The following is a 19962-nucleotide window of genomic DNA, read 5'->3' as shown; positions in this document are numbered from 1 at the left end:
TGTGGCGAGGCATCCATACTTTATTTATTTCAAGGAAAGGGTTAACTTTGTGAACAGTACACCCAAGGTCAATTTAGTCTTTACTTACCTAGGCTATTTATCTAATGGTGTTTTCTTTCTAGAACCTTAAAGCCATAAAGAAAGGATATATACGCTACATGCCTTCAAGCAACTTGGATACTACATTGACAAGATTAAAACCTTCTTGAGTGCTAATCAGCTGTTTGTCAACTACAAAGATAAGAAAAGGGGCAAGAAATGTTTAAGTAGACAATTTACAATCTTGTTCCCTGCAAATGCCTGTCAATATGCTTTGCTTATCTAGTCACTTGCAGGCAAAGGCAGGACCTAGACTTTCAGAGGTTTTGGCTATTTTTGCGCCTTATCATAATGATGTGGTCTCTAGAAAATTTCTATAAGCAATAACTTGGTGTGTTTTACACACATCTTTATTATTCACTTCAAGCTAGATTTTCTTCCTTTAAGTTCAGTGCAGGCTTGCTAGGACTATTACCAGGGGTCCTGGATTAAAACTCATCTGCCTTCTCCCCTCCTTCTAAGCTGTGACACGTTTCCCCTATAATTTAAGATTACTGTAGCAGTGATCTAATGATGAAAATACGGTTGTGTAAAATCTTACCATAACAGTAGATTTACTTCTCTTCACTTTTGCAGTATTCATAACAGATGGGATTTTCTGCCAAGGGCAGCCCTAATTCCGGCCAGCATATCAAAGCCTTTAATTCTTACCAGTGTTGTATGTCAGACGTTTGCTACCAGAGACTGTGTACAGCATGAAGAAGGTGATATATAGCCTCTCCAAATTCAGACATGAAGAGTGCCAAAAGAACAGAAGCCATCCCAAGAGAAAGGAGAACACTTGCATCCAGGGAAAAAAAGGAGATGCCAAGGGAGAACGGCAAAGACTCCTTGGCAAGGCAGATGTTACAACAGAAAACAAGAAAAAGGGGCAGGAGGGAGGCACTGAATGCTATGCTACAACAATGAACAGGATACTGTTACAGCAAGATTTCACACAACTGTACTATGCCTTTCCATATCACGTTTGCAGTACTCATAACTGATGAGTGCGCAAAAGCTACTATAAGGAATAGCAGGAGGAAGGCAAGGAGGAACCCTCCACAAACCCATGGACAGACTTGTCATAACCCACCCTGGCTCTGGAAATGACATCCACAAGAGCAAAACAGCTTAAAGGACAGAACTGGTACCAAAATCCATGAAGAAAGTCCCAGAGGAGGTCACTGCCCTGGTAGAAGAGATACAGAGCTGCCTGCCATGAAAGGAACAAAATAAAATAGCTTTTGAAATCCAGGAAGAGATGGTCAACTTAGAAACAGCCAAACTCCTGTCATGAAAACAAACAAAGTTGCTCAGATTTACATCTAGCCTTTGTCTTAGCTAGAGGACACCTGAGCTGTCTATGAAGATGCAAGGTGAGTAGAACATTCTCACTAGCAGACTGGGAAGAAGAAAAAAAAGGAAGGAAGGAAGCTGGATAGACTGATTAGGGGACAACTCATTGACTACCTTGGGCATAAAAGAAGTATTGGTATGCAGAGGCACTCTGTCCCTAAGGGAAAAAAAAAAAATTCAAAAAAAGGAGAAACCGCCATCAGGGCTTGGAGTTCAAACACTCTCTTGGAGGAAGAGACGGCAATCAATAAAACGGTCTTCCAGGTACAATGTTGCAGAGAAGCGGCAGCAGGCTCAAAGGGAGCCTTAGTCAAATTTTCAAGAACAAAATTAAAGGCTCCAAGGAGGAGGGATGGGGTTTCTTGGGAGGCTTGATGTGGTGGATAACTTCCAGGAACTGTGACCTCAACACAAGAGGCCAACAGTGGAATCAAAGAAAGACAAGCAGAGATTACTCATATACCAAGTCAGCATGGAGCAAATGACACAACTAAGAGAACCAAAGGCACTCCCACCAAGAAAATATCCTGGGGAAGTTTTAGGACACCAAACAGAAACGTTCTTCCATTTGGTTATATATGATTTTCTGGTACTGGGCTTCCTGGTATCCTACAGAACCTTAAGAATTTCTTCAGAGAAATGGTGTTGTAAGTGGGAGTGGCAGGATTTTACTCTAACTGTCAAAAGGGTTTATAACACTATCACCCAAAATGTAAACTGAAGAGTGGATAGAGGAGGGTGAAGGAGAAACCCATTGTCTTGTGTGAGACCCATCTGGTGAAGTAACTTGTGATGATTGCCCCTGACCAGATGAAAAAGGAGGGGCATCAGTACTGTCTGGGCCAAAAGGTAGTCACAAGCAAGATTTTTAGAGAGTCCTGTTTGATCTGACTCTGGGAAGAAGAGAATAAGGGAAAAAGCATAAAGGAACATTGCTTTACAAGAAAAAAAACATAGTGTCCATCCTCCATGCCAGACAACTTTGGGTTCCAGAACAGAAGCGAGAAAGCTGTTTGTTCAGAGGGGAGGCAAAGAGATCCAATTAAAGGGATAGCCCACAGAAGAACTATATCCAGAAACGGCTCTCTGTGAAGCATCCATTTAGGAGGGTGTGTCCTGGACCTGCACAGAGAGAGTCCACCACCACGTTTTGTCCTAAAGGAATGTAAACTGCCTGCAGGGAAACATTAAGGGCTAGTCTAAAGAGGACCTTGTACCCTCCTGCTTGTTGATGTACCACATGACTCTGGTGTTGTCTGTATAGAAGGTCCTAGAGACTAAAGGGAATGGGAGGCCTGGACAGCAAGGCTAAGAGACTGCATTTCGTTGATGGTGATGCGATCCAGTCACTGACGAAGGAACCAGTGATCCTGAACTCTCATACTGCCCTAAGCAGCCCCCTACCCCTGACCTGAAGCATCCATAAAAAGCTTCACAGACAGAGCAAGAGGCTGGAAAGGGACACCTGGATTGAGAGATGTGTCGAATCCAGCACTGAAGTTCAAGTTTTAGACACGGAAGTAAGGGAATTGGAAACTCCAGTGGATGGCAATGCTAAAGCCACAGATTACAATGAAAGATGGGTCAGTGAACACGGGAATACTGAAAGTCAATCAACTGACTGACTCCCATACTGCTGACCTTCATATTCTGCAAGCATCCATTACAGCGAATGCTACTGTGCATTTGCTTATACGTGGGTCCATGTTACAACTACAGATCGCGGTACAGTGCAGAATGGAAAATTTACTCTTTTGCTCACTGTAGTGCAATCTCGGAGTCGGAATATACATGGGGAGTGTGGGGGGGGCTTGCTCCTCTGCAAAAACGGGATTAGAATGTCGTGCACTAATGAACTGGTATGTTAGTGCTACTAAAAAGGTGGCAGGTAAATGGAATTACTTGAATGTGCACTGTTGGTAATGGTGCATGGGAGAAGGGATGCCAACTATGTAGACTCCGATGTTTTTGCCGTTTCTTTCAACAATTCAACCTCATTAATATGCAGCACATCGAACATTTTAACCATATTTTTGAAGGGCTTTTGTTCTGACTTTCGATGTTTTGATAGCAAACTGAAGCCACACTGACTGATGAAAATTCTCATGTGAAGTTTGGTAAAAGGGAACATGGAGATGGCTGAACTCCAGAACCCTCAGAAATTCCCACCTGGCATGAGAGATGGAGGAAGCAAGGACTTAATTAGAGACAGTACCTTGACAGCAGACAGATGCCAGCATTGGAACAGTTTGAATCCTGCAGCCCTGGAAAAAGTGATCCTGAGAGAGAAAAGAACAGACTTCTGGAGACTGATGGTGAAAAACAGACTGTGCAACATGCGCCTGTAAGGGTCTCTGTCAGATTCATGAAAAATTAAAATCTTCAGCGCTTTAAACCTCAAAAATGCAGTACACCGATGTGTGTTTTGTGAGATTGCAAAAAACAGTGAAGATTGGGAAATTTGCCCTTTCCTCACCGCAGTGCGATCTCACAGTTGGTATATATAATTAGTGGGGGGGTTTCGATATTATGGATTTTTGGTGTTTCCAGCGTTGGAGATTTTAATTTTTCGTTATGACATAGACCTGCCTGGTAAAGAGTAGGTCGTGCAGAAGCCTACAAGGACAGGGATTGTATCATCCAGATAAGGAAATATTTATGCTCCTTGAAGTCTGCAGAAAGCTATGACTGGAGCCAGGTACATGGTGAATACCCTCAGAGCCTGGAAAGATAAATATGGCAAAGCAGATAACTTAAAATGAGAGAAAGAAACAGAGAAATGTAAATACTTCCTGAATAGAGAGTGAATGGGAACATGAAAGTAAGCATCCTTCAGATTCAGGGAGATTAGAAAGACTTGGGGAAGCAAATTAGAAAACAGGGTCTGAATGGAATGCATCCTGAAGGTGGGCATCATGAAGAACATTTTCAAAAAGGAAAGGTCTAGCACAGGCCTGAAGGACCCCTTTCTGGGAACCAGAAACATCCAGTACTAAAACCCTGTACATATTAGGACCTTTAGAATAATTGTAATCATGCCCTGATCTACTAAACCCTGCAACACTCCTGAAAACTGGGGAATTTGATCTGAAGAAGGTTGAGAATACCCAAAAAGGAGGGAGACACTTCCAGACCACAAATTAAACTTGGTGGATGACAGAAAGTACCCAAGTATCTGAAGTAATCTGTTGCCAAACAAGGAAAGAGTCTGAGAGACAAGGGAACCTGGCTGAGATGAAGGGAAGTCAAAATGTCAGAAAGGAAGGTTTTTGAGGCTTAACTATCCGAGCTGGTTTGTAAGGGGGGGGGGGGGGACATGCCTAGGAACTTTACCTTTGGAGGGCTGACAAGACCATCTACAAACTAAGGCAGTTTTAGCAGGACAATTCTTCTGAAACTTAGAAATGGGAAAGATGCAAATCTATTTAAGGTCCTTCATGACTTTGTCCTGGAAGGCCTTAAATAAATCTGCCACTAGAGTACCAAAGAGATTTTGATCATCTAGGGGAAGCAGCAAGCAGCTTAGCCTTAATATCAGGCAAAGCTTGAAGACAAAGCCGGGAATAATTGCATCATGACAGAGCCTGAAGTAGCAGCTCTATAGGAGACATAATCAGCATTGTAACTACACTTAAGAGTGACAAGCCACCAAAGATGTGAATCCCACCAAAGAAAGAGCAGTGGACAGCCTCAGAATTGGGCAAATCAGACAGAACCCCTCTTAGCAGAAACAAAAAAGGACAAAATACACATGGTCAGCTGAGTTTGACAATTAATGGCATGAAATGCCAGGGTAGCAGAAGTGGAGACCTTCTTCCCCAGCCTCTCCATAGCTTGACTATCCTTGTTCAAGAGATGAAGCTTAGTGGAAGGCAAAAGCCAATGAGGCTGATCAGCTGAGACAGAAATCACAGCAGAGTCAGAAGGAGAACACTTAAGGAAACTTGAAAGCATCAGGGACCTTATAAAAATGTTCAGACTTCACAGGGACAGGAGGTTGGGAATCAGGATCTAAAGATGCAGTTGAAAATATATTCAATAATCCAGCCAACACCAAGGAAATAGTAGAAGGGTTAGGAGAGTACAGCAACTTATAATATCTTTTCTGAATGTTAGAAATGTGTGAGCAATCCCATATTAAATTGCTCCATCATGCAAACCACTGTATTCCCAAAGAACAATGCTTCTAAAGGGGAGTCATGCCAAAGACTTCTTCTCTGAGCCACAGTCCATGGGAGATGGCATTTGGGAAGCATGGGCCAAGAAATCCTCACAGTCTGATTCCTCAGCAGAAGAATCAGCTTCCCTACATCTTTTAGGGCTAGAATTAGGGAGGAACAGGAACCAAAACCTCCAGAGTACTCTCAAATCCATCAGGGCATTAAACAAACCACAAGTAAAATCCTGTCACTACTTTTGATGATCTTTGGGAGTGGGAGAAACATGCTTAATCTTCTGTCTTTTCTTAAGGAGAACATCTATTTCGAACAATCCACTGTGGCTCAGAACCTTATCTTGACTCAATCAGGGTACCAGGCACATCCTCTAACTAAGAGCTGAGGAATCTCCAAAGACCTTCCGATAATGACCGCAGCAGATATATATGCAAAACCTCAGGAGGACGTGCGAGAAGAAAGTTCAATGCCAACCTCCAATAGGGTTATGGCAGAGGGAATAGACATCAGAACCAGTCAGTCCTCAGAGGCATCATCCACCTCAAGAGATATGTCTGGCAGAGAATGAACAAGCTGCAGTACCAGACCTCAACTTTTTAGCCTTTTTCCCCAAGAGGTAGCTGTACACCTCAGGGTGGGAAGATCGACCACGATACTCTTACCCAACAACTTGAGATGTGGACTCTCAAGATAAACATGTTTTGTTCATTGTGAGGACAAGGTTTAGATCCCTGGAGCGTGTGGCTCTGAGGAATTGGGATTTCTTTAAGTGTAGCATGTCCAACAGCTCTAGGTTTGACATGGCCTTGTATGTTAAGCAGAGATCGCCTCAGAGTAGACGAAATGCGACTGAAGTTATATATAAAAAAAAGACTGTCAGCATAGAGCATCTGCTTTAGACGTGCAATTCTTTTAGTGAGGTATTTCTGCGGCCCTTCCAGTCGTTGCAATGTCTTGAGAGGTACATACCAAATGGGGCGTTTTATTCTATAATGGGTCTAATGAGGGAAGAGTACAGTGGGACAATGACCTCCTTTTTTTCTGGATGAAAAGCACTTGGTGATGCGGTGTGCCACATAGGATTTCCTGACTGTTGTGGCGATGTGGTTATCGAAGGCGAGACCACTGTCCACCTGTGTCCCCAAGTCTCTCATCACACTTTCGGTGTTCAGTGTACTGCCACCTATGTGGTAATTCATGGGTACATGCTTTTTCCCCAAAGGGGATAACTATACATTTCTTGGAATTGAACTTGAGGCCATGGATCTGGCACCAAGCATCTGTTTCTGCAAGGCCCTTTTGTAGAATATCCACATCATTTGGGAATTCAATACTGGCTCCCAGTCTGCAGTCATCTGCGAACTTTGTTAGCCAGAGTCCCTTAGTGTTGGCCTGTACTTCAGAGAAGTAGATGCTAAACAAGGGCAGCCCCAGGACTGAACCCGGAGATACTCCACTTGTCTGGAAGTGGATTTGGGGTCGACTACCTTTACAGTGTGGGTTCTGTCAGTAAGCCAGTTGGCAACCCATCGAGTGACGTAGGGATTAATGCCCAGCTTAGTAAGTTTATCTATGATTCCTGAGTGGGGGATGGTGTCGAAGGCCTTGGAGAGGTCCAGATACGCTGCGTGGACTGCCTTACCCTCGTCCACAGCTCTGGAGACTGATTTGAAGAAGTCAACCAAGTTCAGGAGAAAAGATTGGCCCTTCACGAACCCAAACTGGGTGAGGTCCAGTGTTTGAAGGTTGCCAATTTCTTTGTTTATAAGTTCCATTTTAATACATTCCATGGCCTTGCAGATCAGGCTTGTCATGCTGATGGGGCGATAGTTCCCAGGATCCAAGTTGGATCCCCCCTTGTGGAGTGGGATAACTGTAGCTGTGCGCTACTCAGTGGGCATGAAGCCTGAGATGAGGCTATGATTAAACATGACACTTAGGTGAGGTGCCAGTTTTTCAGGTCACATTCAGGGACTGAAACTCTGACATTAGAAATTGTTAACAGTGCAGTCCACAACAAACCTTTAATGTATTAACAACTGATACAATGAAGAAGTACTTATTGTTCAACACGTATGCCGTGACCATTTAGAACGGTCACAAGTAGGAATAAAAGATGAAGACTAAGTATACTACTGGCGATATAAAGCAAGTCAGAAGATTCACAGAGATGAACAGCACCCTTTAAATAAGGATGCACTATCTGGAGAGAAAAAAGGATAAGCAACATACAACATCTTTATAAGATCAAAAAGAGTACGGAAGTAACTTGGGTATTCTGGATGGTAGGAGCTACAGTCACTAAAAATCATTTAGTAGTTATCTGTGACATACAATAACAATAACCACACAACAGATACACTTTTTTTCAGTTTTATATCTTCCCCTGGCACATGAAGAAGCAGTTGAAAGCATTAAAAATACAGACAGCATTATGGATGCAGAGAAGAGGAGGTGGTTAGTATCATTGCCTCTAGATGGAACTCTTCATAGTAAACTACTGATGTACTAAAAATGGCATCACACTAAATGTTAAAAAAAAAAAGTGTAGTATCATCACATTTGGTAAACAACCCCACCCCTCATACTGTACAGACAAATCCACCAGTACAAAATGAAAATGTAGTCAGGCCAGTGACCTAGGTATTTGGGTTGAGAGCTTCCTCTCTTTTTGGCTATCATGTGACAATGGTTTTAAGGAAATACTTTCATTTAGCAAAGCTAATTGTCAAATGAGTATCACCAAGGTTCTAAAAAGTATTGATTAAGCCAGTTCCTGAGTGAAATGCCCCCGTTGAGATGTAGCTCATTAAATATTATCGAACAGTTAGAAAGACCCCAACGGTTTCTAACCAAACATATTACAGGTTTAAAGTCCCTGAGCTACGAAGAGAGCTGGAATCTCTATCCATTTAGTCAGTGCCTTAAAGACTTTTGAGGGGAAATCTTTGTCTTTCTTACAGTACCATTAGAGGCTCAATTTTCCTGGACCTTCCAAAGTCCAATATCTCTACAAATGCTGACGCCAGGGGCCTAAACCTTCACCAAAAGATAAATAAAACATGGTTTATTGAAAGGTTTGTTAAACAACACCTCAAAAAGCCTCCGAGATAAACTTCCCCTGAAAGTTAAGCAGTACAACATGCTATCTTCTTTAAACACAGCCTAAGTAAATGGATGCAGATTCACAAATTTTCTACAGGATTGACTGGTTATGGCCCTCGTGCAGAAAGGAGGTTTGGCCTGAAGGAAGGTACTGGCAAGACATGAATGGTCAGAATATTCTGTGGCATCAGAATGGGTTTGGCATATGGTTATGGTTAAGGTCTTCACCTCCTACACATAAAATACGAGGTTTGATTCTGAGCTTGGGTTATTTGCCAAGCTTAAAATGGGCCTTCAGGGTAGTTAGCCTAGTATTCACCAATGAACCTATGCTATGACTCGATGCTATGACTCTACAAATAAAAACAAGGAATTGTTATCAAAACAAAATTCAGACTAACTACTAAAAATGTCTTTTCCACATTCCCTATGATTTAATTTTATGTTAATCAGTGTAAAATGTGTTTATTGTTGAGTAACAGATTAACCTTATAGGAGTGGCTTAGTAAAATAAAATGCACCCAGGAGGGCGGTTGATATGGCCTGTTAGGACATTCATACTGCCACTGACATCACAGACAAAGAAAACAAAGCAAGGTGTGGAGAGAAAGCAGCACACAAACATTCAGCCAAGGGTGTTAAGCTCTGCCACTGACATCACAGACAAAGAAAACAAAGCAAGGTGTGGAGAGAAAGCAGCACACAAACATTCAGCCAAGGGTGTTAAGCTCCTATTATGTTACATGACAAACATATGAGAGGAAAAAAAAAACAGCATAATTAGTGATGTACTGCAGAAATGATTACAAGGTCCCTGTCTTCTTCAATGTTTCTTGAAGGGTACCACTACAGTAAGCAATCATCATCATCCTGTAAAAATGACATCAATGTGCTAACCAGCATGCTGAAAATGCTAATGGATATAGGCAACCAAATCTTAGTCTAAAGTAGCAGCAATATTTCACTGACAAGGTTTGCAGAGTCTTGGATTGCAGGCAGAATGAGAATTAAGTCAGAAAACAAGACACAGACAGAGCTGCCATGCTACCCCACAGGCAAAACACTTTATCTACATTGATGACAGAGCCATTCATGCAACTATGGATACTATCCATAGCAATGTACCTACAGAGGTTGAAGATATAGCGATCCTCCCTCAAAATATAGCTAAAACTGGCTTAGCTCCAGCTATCACACATGACAAAATCCTAAAAGCACTACCTAAAGCTAAAAATAATGAATTGATGGGTCCTGACAATATCCCTGGATGCATCTTAACTAACATGAAGCATGATGTAGTCATACCACTAACACCATTCAACCTTAGCCTCTATACAAGTTTTGTACCAAGCGAATGGAGACCAGTTACTGTCATACCCCTGCATAAGGGAGGACCTTCCACAGAGTCAGGCAATTACAGACCCATACGTCTGACCAGCCTCAGATGTAAAGTTATGAAAGGACTTGTAGAACAAATCACCAAGGACACTGGGAACCTCAAAAGACTGGACCTGTCAAGGCTAGGTCATGCTTACTCAACCTAGTGAGCTTTTTTGAAAAGGTAATCAAACAAGAGATGAAAGCAAAACGGTACACACTGCATACCTCAACCTGGCCAAAGCTTTTGACACAATCCCACACTCTAGATGTAGTATGAAAAGGTACAAAAACTGGGAATTCCCATGTCACAAGTTGGACTGCAAAATGTCTCATACATAGAACAGACAAAATCAAAATAGGGGAGAGTTACCTCCAGAAAGATACCAGTCGAGTCCCCAGGGTTCTGTGCTGGGACCTCTCCTATTTGGCATTTGTTTCTCTGAAGTAAAAACCAATACCAAAGGACTCAAGCTGACTAAGTTTGCTGATGACTGCAAACTAGGAGCAGTCTTTAAAATCCCAAATGAGACAGTCATCCTGCAGAAAGGTTTGGCTCAAATAAATAACTGATGCCACAATCAAACTAAAACTAAAACTAAATACCAGAAAATGCATTATTGTATCCTTTGGTGAATCCTCTACCCTGGGGAACTACCGCACTGTCAATAATCCCCCAACAGCTGACCCAGCTGTTCAGGATTTGAGAACTCATGTGGACAGTGACCTTACTTTTAACCAACATGTATCAATTGTCACAGGAAAATCCTTGTATATATGCTCACAAAGGATGTGGTGACATGAGAGGAGAAAAACACAAGCCATAAGATAACAACTAATGGTCTCACAGTGACAAAGCATAATTAGTTGCCGGGGTATAACGGACGTTTTTAGATATTGACCTGAACTGGTCACCTGCCAAGCACCAGTTGAACTACCACACCCAGTTATGGAGACATGACATTTCTAAAAACCACCAAGATGAAAGACAGCAAGTGGAGGGCTACAAAACAGTACAAGAGTTGCGTAAGAAATCATTTGAAGTCAAGTCCTAGAAGTAGTTCATTTAGAACAGCAAAAATATCTCACAAGTACACAAACAATGGAGGAAAATGTAGACATGTTACAAAATGTTAAGAAAATTAAAGAAATAAAACATACTGAAAAAAAATGCAAGACTACTCATCAAAAGTGAAAAGCTACAGAAATGGAAACGTGCAACACAGATGATGCAGACTAGAAACAGATGCAAGTCCAGCGTACCTTTTAATCACCAGTTGCAATAAACGGGGACAATGATTTCTTAAAATGATTTAAAAAAAATCAAGGGCACATTCAAATTGGCAATATCCTCTCTTGATGTGCCCATAGCAAACAATCAAGCAAATTTTACATTTTGAAATGATTACAGTAAACTTCAGAAATTAAAAAATAAGCAGTCTAAAGCAGCCGTACCTCTCATCATTCTCCGATTTTAAAGAAAGTCTCTGATTTTGCCTCATATGTTTGTTCTATCCTCCCTAATTTTTTTCATCGCTAGCAATATCAATAAATACAATATAATATAATATAACCTCTTATTGTTTAGAGAATACCGATGCAAAGCCTGTTTTATTAAGTGGATTAAAATAATATGTTAATAATGCCTTTGATTGTATGCCTTCATCTCACATTATTTTTCACTGTCCAGGATACTTTGAGAAAGAATTTAAAAGTTATGTAACCTTTACAATGATCAAATAAGCCCACCATGTAGTACGAAGTAAAAAAAAAAAATAAAATAAGTGGTGAGGACTAAATGGGGAAACAAAACTTTATAAATGACTGGCTCTTACAATGCTACTGAAACTGGCATAGGCTCAATCCTGAGCACTCTTTTACTCTCACTTTGTATTAAATTATCTACCTTTGGTTCTGCCTCATTAACTAGAGGATATACAATAATGCAATGGTACACTAGTTCTTAGGTTCCACTGTCCTGATGAGGTCTAACAAAAGATAATCAACTCTGAACAATAAGCTGCAAATGCATGGCTCTGTAAAACTAAACTGTCTATCAACACACACAAAACGCAATAGTGATGTTATTTGGCATCTCTAGAAAACTAATGAGCATCCCCAACTTAAAAATTACAAACCCTCTTGGCACCCTTCTTGCTATCACTATTCAACAGGGATACCCAGAACTAATCTTACACCAAAACCCATCTTTCCACCAACACACAGCAGCTCAGGTCAAGATATTAACTCAGCTTAAAGAATCATACAACATATTTAACTGGTTAGCCAGAGGTTAGGCGAGCCATTGCCAAAAATGCACTCTTTACTAGACTGGAATAATGCTTCCTTTTAACTGCACTTCTATCTGCACACCATACTGTGCTTATACTTACATGTATATACCTCCCTAACAGGCACTAACATCACTGCACTCGTCTACAAAATATTAAATTATGGCTACTGTTTAGAAACAATTACCATACACCTACAAATAATGGGTGAAAGAGCTTCCTGAAAAACTGTTCCGTATAGCTGGCACTAACTCCCAGAAAGCATTAGGAATATAAGCCAACTGCAGACTTTCAAGAAAATAGTCAAGAGACCATCTTGTTCAAAGAAAGTAAATGCAAATGCTTGAACAGGCACGGTCTAATGCAACAGTACACTAGTTCTTAGATTCTAATGTACTGATGGCTCCATTCTAAAATTTAAGGCTTAGTTTGATACTACTAAGACAACAAGACTGAAGCAAATATAAGTAACCTCATCCCCCTTTTTTTTGTACAACCATGCCACATCAACAAACTGAATCCTGGCCCATTGCACTGTAAATATATTGTTGTGCCGTGAGCTTTGCAATATGGTTACACACAATTCTGTACTTATACGGACGTTTATATATTTGTATTCTTTTCTCTGTACTCCGAAGTTCATTTTTAACTTATCGTCTTTTCTATCATGGAAAAGTCCCTAGATCAGTCTACTTAACCAATTTTATACATCCATTTATAAATATACACATATAATTTTATATATGAATACGTGTGTGTATGTATGTAAAAATAAATAACCACCTAAACACCTGCAGGGGACCAATATGATGCACTTTGGCAACAATGGGATCTTCCAGTTTACAAACCTTCTTTACCAGTATGGGCTTCTTTGTTCATCATTTTAACAACTGCTACGACGTATTTTGGTGATAAATTAAAGTAAAAAAATAATAAGGGACAAACAGCTTACCCAGATTAAGGACTATTTTCCAGTCCAGGAAAGCCAAGAGAATAAAAGGGTATGCACGGACATACTTTACTGAAGTACTATAAAAGTCTGTCATTGCTTGTTGGGGGATACTCCACCACCTTTTGTCAAAAAAGGGAACAGTTTTAGGAAGAACAGAACTCATTTTGAATCAGGACCATTTCCCTCAACTTCTTTGCCAAAGAAATCTAGACAAAGCCTAAAATAATTGGGGTACAAAGGACCAAAATAGGGACACCTTTTAAATACTTCTTTTACAAACGTAAAAAGTTACTAGAACAACAGGATGTGTGTTAGCATGCATTTTCTTACGGGTATGAAGTCTGAAACTCAACTGTAAATCATTATTTTTGGGAGTTCAGTTCTACATAATTTAGCAGAAGACCACAAATGTTATTAGGAAAAGACCAAAAATATGAAGCAAAAAGCTGGACAACTGAGAGATCTGTCCACGCTCCAAAAATTATATCTCAGCAAGCCAGAAAAAAAAAAACACCTAGAAATCAAGCCCTGTCCAGCACGCAATGCGATGCACTTTGACTCACCTGCCCACTTGCCGTAACACGGACTGACAAATGTTCCATTCCCCACAACCCAAACCCTCAGGCCAACAAAGAGCTTAAAAACAGCCTGCAAGAAAAAATACGCAGTAATTCCCACTCCCAGATAGTAGAAGAAAGGAACGTATGGCAAATGAACATCCCCTAGAAAGTACATGGTAAAGAACGAAACGACTGCAACAGTCTACCAACTTAACACGAGTACTGACTACAATGGGGATTAGTTCTTGAGAAGCTAGATTTTATGACGTCATCACGTCACGTTATTCTGTCGTATAAACGTGAAGACACGGTGGACTGTGTGTGCTAAATAGTGCAGTTAATTTGGTTTTGATAGGTTATCAATGACAAATGTTATATGTTTTTAGTGTATTTCATTGAAATGCATGTGTGCTTATGCAAGTAAATGCGGAATCAAATAGTGTTTCGGTTTATGTAGGATAGCTTTTTAATTGGTTTTAGTATAAAAAAGAGTTGCACCTCTTAAAGGTGGTTGTCTTTTGTAATTTGCCGAATGTTTCCTTTAAAGTTGAGCTAAGTCTGCTTACATAGGCTCCTAACCCTAATTCATAACCATATTTACTGTTGCCTTAACATTTTAATGCAAACCATACCTCTCAACTGTATACATTTTCGCAGAATGTCCAGATTTTTGCCTGTTTCTAGTAAAATTGTGGTTTTCTGGCAAATCATTGGCAAGTCTTTGAGGAATTGTCAGAAAATAATGAAAGATGTTTGAGATTCAGACTTTCTATTCTTCATAAAAAAATATTCTAATACAAAACCTGTTTTTCCATCAACTTTCTAAATTTGTAAGAGCAACATTTAAAAAGCGTCTACATTTTGGGGCGTTTGTTCTCCTTTATTATGGCTTTGTCCAGATTTTTTTATTTAAGAGGTTTAGAGGTATGATGCAAACGCCAAACGTAAAGCACTATTTCTCCGTCGTATAACTTTTACTTAGTGTTTATAGTTTTCAGATTCTGCTCTGGTATGACAAAAGAGCACACCAGAACATAAAGACGACACACAATTTCAAGGTATAGGAAATACACTGTACCACGCCGCTGTATTTGTGGTATAAGCAAAACGGGCTGAACAGTAACTGATGGATAGTTAAAAAAATCACCCTTTGTAAGGAAGTGCCTTAATGTAATAACGAAGGCTGAATGACCGCAGTGGTGGTGGTAGAGAAACAAGGGACAGAAGAGATAGAGATGAGAAAAAGGAGGTGAAATGAGGAGGGGTATATGGATTGAGTAAATATGATGAGTAATGTAGAAGAGTAAGTTCTTGCACCAAGGTTTTTTTTTAACTAGAATGGTGAAGGGGGAATAAGAGTAGAAGGGATAATTCTCAGAGTTGGGTCTGAGTAAAGACTGGATTAGTCGACACTAAGCAAATGACAGTACTCATAGTTAGAGACATATTTTAGTTCAGATGTACGTTAACTCCTGATATTTCATTGTAACAACTTTGTAAACCAAAAGCACGAGTATTTGAAAAGTTGCCATGATTTCATACTTTTGTCGAAAACATTTTGAGAAATCTGCCCAAAACTACAATGGCACCAGGGTTCCTGTTGTATGTAGGAGAACCATGTAGTGTAAAACTGAGCACTGTGAGAATTTGTAGATTACAGGGAACTACCAAGTATGAAATTGCTGTATAGCAGAATATTCCCACTTCTCCAAGGTGCAACAATATCAGAGTTTTAAATATTTGGGAGGGGCCACTCTCCACATTGGAAAGTGCAGGGGGCACCCCCCCCCCCCCCATTCTAAACAAGCTTTTAATACACATCATCAAATTTTCCTGTTATTTTGTGAAGATTGCACTTTTGCACTTGCCTTTGTTTCCTGAATTCTGGAAGTTTCAGTAGTAAGTCTTGTATTTCCAGTAGGTTGTATTAATATTAACCACACAGCACTTTTCATGCAGTGCAACTCACAGCTGCGCTACTTCTGAAGAGCAGTATCTTCTATGGTAGAAGTAAATGTGGCCAAAATAGGATTACACTTTCAAAAATTCCTTTTTTTTTTCTGTAAGGAACAGTAGTCATGAGGGCAGTTCTGTAGTGTGTATTGGCAATATTTGGACAGTAATATGCTGCTCCCCCCCCCCTAATTTTAGGTGGAACAGTCAAAAACAACTTGAGGTTATAAGTAAAATTGCAACATTAGTCACTTCTAGGAGGTGCCATGGAGTTTGTGGCATGGTTTCCTTTACTGATTAACACCATCTTTCTAAAAAAAAAAGTCTCTGCCAGGGGGGTATTTTCTTACTTATGAGATGTGGTGAGCCCAGAATTAAAGTGCTGGTTTCATGGTTGCCCAATCTTGTGTGTGTACGAACTTCAAACTAATATGGAATACATTGTTGGTGGTACATCATTACTGATAGCTGGCCATGTAGTTGGCATTGACAGACTTCATGGGCAGGCCTTACTGCTGAGCATCCTGAGGCTGACCAATCTGAACAGTGTTACTGCTTCATAGTTTTTTACTATGTGGTATAACAGGGTAACTTGTAAGTTTTGGCATAGTTATCAGCCTCTTCTGTCTAAGTCAGGGACGTTGTTTTTAAATACTGTAACAGTTCATGGATCTTACCAGTTTGCAGCATATACATTTCCACAACTGTGTTCCCTAAATGTATGGTACTGCTTACAAATGTCTGCTACTGCTTGCATCTACTGTGTAGCTTAATTTAGAAATAATTCCTATTAGTGTATGGATCATGCTGGTTATCTTGAGTGTCCTTTCTTCACCACTGTTTTAAGATCTTGTATATTGGCAAAACATACTCATTGACAAAATACCATAATATCCAAACTATCTAGCTTTATTTTTTCATTATCTTAGTGTCCCGTTTTTGCATGACCTCCTCCTTTTGTGTTCATGTCATTCTGCTTCATTTTGTGTTTTACTTTTGCTGTTGTCAGTTTCACTTGTCATCAAAAGTCACTGTGGTAACTTTTTCCCTCTGATACACTGTAGGATAGCCATAGCATTATGTCAACGTATAGTCAATGTAACATATCTAACCCCACAATACTAAATTGTTCATTTTCTTCTTTGTTGCTGAATATGGATTCAGACATTCATTTTTTGATGCCTGCATTATCATGTCCAGTGTGTCCAGGGCTAAATAGCCTATTCCTGTATTTAGTGGGTACAAGATAAGAATAGAAGGAGCACCAGTTCATTACAGGAAGCATGCAGTCATTTCATATATACACCTATAGGCAGTTTTGAGGATCACCAGTTTGCCTACATGCATGCATTTGGGATGCAGGAGGAAACTGGAGCATGCTGTGAAACCCCACTTGGAAAATGCAAAGGACATGGACATGCACAACAGCCAGCAAACCAAAGAACTAAGTTCTGGGAAGCAGCAATTTTTAAAACTGAGCTATCCCATATTTATTTTTACTAATCTTAAATAATCAGCACACAAGATTTAAGTATGCTAAAACCCAAAATACTTACTGCACTGTTACAGTCTATCAATCTAATGTTTATTTATTTTGAAAGTCTTTCTTTAGCATACCCACTGGTGACTGAAAACAAGAGGAGGTGCATTCTCACAAAATTGTCAATCATACTATGAAATGTGACAAATATACCCATTTCAGTGTTTCTCAAGTGTACCTCATACTGGGCAGCATTCCTCATTTTGACTTCTAAAAGGTCAATGCTCCTCACAATTCCACACTTGACAGTGAATGTAAAATATTAATATTGAAGAATTAATATATTTCAGTACTAAAATAATGCATTTGAACCATCCTGTGAGATTCCTAGTTGAAGTTTTAGTAAGCGCTTCACATTTTGCCCATTTATTCCAGATTATGAGCAGTAATGTTCACATTTTGGAGGTTGAGTGCTTTGATGAGACTTCATATTTCAAAGACATACACACCTATGGAATGCACTTCCTCTCAGTTAAACTCAACCCCTCCATTTATACCTTCTTCAAGAAGGAATTGAAAGATGATGTGAGTACCTGTAAATTTTAAACATGGGTTCCAGGGCCTTGTGCTTGTTGATAGCTAATGGGCCATGACCTTGTTTGCCGAACCTGTAAATTTATGAAGGTTAGAGCTTGTCTGTGATGCTGAAAGTGAACCCTATGATGCAAGTAATAACCAGGGCTCATGAATAATTTAGAAGTTATTTTGACATGCTGTGTTAAGCTACTGTGCCTCACTGAGCAAGTCACTGCCCGCAGCATGTTTGATGTTACAGCAGGGTTGCAGTTGTCAGAGTAGCTTGAAGTGTATACGGTAGTTTTTAATTATCATAAGTAAACTAATAACCACTGGGTAATGGAAATTGCTACAGCTGCTGCACGGGGAACCTGTGGCAACCACCCAAATGTATGCTTCATCCATTGTATGCATGAAACTGAAAATGTTAATAGCTCAAACTATGTGTTGCTCAGCACTGCTTTTTAGATCCACAGTAATTTTTCTAAATTGCTTGTTGCCATGTTTTGCAGACTGCAGCAAGCTTGAACTTGCTCTACACTTGTTTTAAACTACTACTTGTTGCATCATGTGCTTAGTTCACCTTATTCTTGAGATGAAGTACAGCTTTACTTTGAATCTTGCCATTTGTACTTGGACTGTACCATATAGAAGACAGACAAGTGTACATAGACTGCAGAACTGGTGCATATGTTCACAGTGATTTTTGACATTTTGACTTGTAAAACTTTGCATTCAGGAACCAAGTCACATCTTGAAACTGCACAAATGTGATGATTCACACTTCCCTATCCTTAATATATTATTCATGTAGAAGCTTAACCCATTAAGAGTATTTATATACATGTATGCATTTTTAATGAATAAAACTTTTGTATTCTTATTTTTGATACAGTTATTAAGTAATTGTCCTCATTGCTTTGTCAAAAATTTACAAATGTTATGGGGACACAGCACAACCGAGCACTGTTGAGCCAAGAGTTATGTTTCTGGTTAATGCAGCTCTGCCATCTATAATTACATTTTAAATTGCATTAAAGCTATATTGAAGAAAAAAATTAGTTTAATGCTGACCTTGGAAAATGTTGGGCTAACTCATATTTTGTATTAATAGCATTATATTTACATAGAACACAAGCAATCTGAGTAATATATATTGTATTAAATGGCTACAAAGTTTATTTTGAAATGCAAAAAAAGTTTCAAGAAAACTGCAACATTATAATCTCATTTTATGTACAATGTTAGCAAAATATGCAATTAATGCTGTTGGTATTACAGTAAATTTATTACTTTTCAGTTGTTAAAAAATACAAATAAATGAGAGTTTTACCTTTTAGTCTTGAGACAAGAATAACACTTCAGGATGTGCAAAGTACTTGTTTATTCCACAAACAGCGCTGGGAGACTGCTTACTAAAATTTTTCAGATCAGTCTAAGAACAAAAGAGAGACTTTTTGTAAACTTTCCTATCAATTTCATGCATGTAGAACTCTTTTGTTACATTGCTTTCAACAAATTATTTAATTTTAAAATATTTTTTGTTACATTACTTTCAACAAATTATTTAATTTTAAAATATTTTATGTCCTCGCTTAAAGCTTCATGTGAACATATGCCTTCTTAACACACAGGCCACCTGTAATTTAATGGCCTTCAACTCTGTAACATTTGGTTCCAGTGCACATTATCACACAGACTTCCTTGCAAAGACTCATCCCCAAGCCTGGGAAGGCCAGAGTGTACTGTTTAATCTGGTTTCCACAGATACCTGACACCTTTTAACTAACTTTTAAATATAACATCCATTAACTTCTTCAGCATCTACTTTGCCTTCAATTTAGCTGTCAGTACACTACTGTTTAATAATGGAAATAATGCAATTGTACGACATTTAAAATGTAAAGCCAACTACTTATATGAAACTGTCTTGCATAGTAATGCATCTGTTTTTCAGTTTTCATTTGATGTAAACATACTATGAAGTTTGTTTGACTCTTTTGTGAAGAAACCACACATTAATATGTATTTTGTGAAGAATAAACCTGAGACATAA

General features: G+C 39.4%; 1 protein-coding gene across 1 annotated transcript in view; it reads right to left on the bottom strand.

Annotated features, from left to right (window-relative positions):
* Positions 1-14167, bottom strand: part of HSD17B12 (hydroxysteroid 17-beta dehydrogenase 12) — a gene marked incomplete in the record, with an annotated part of 1530252 nt that extends 1516085 nt beyond the window's left edge. Inside the window, 1 exon segment of the mRNA XM_044083399.1 lies at positions 13901-14167. Coding sequence (XP_043939334.1) covers positions 13901-14072 — 172 coding nt within the window.
* Between the last annotated feature and the right edge of the window lie 5795 nt (positions 14168-19962).

The sequence above is a fragment of the Protopterus annectens genome, chromosome 9.part0 (assembly GCF_019279795.1).
Source record: "Protopterus annectens isolate FY-2018-M chromosome 9.part0, PAN1.0, whole genome shotgun sequence".
Classification (NCBI taxonomy): domain Eukaryota; kingdom Metazoa; phylum Chordata; order Ceratodontiformes; family Protopteridae; genus Protopterus; species Protopterus annectens.
Note: the sequence above shows the minus strand (reverse complement) of the source record. Positions and strands in the feature narration are given on the sequence as shown.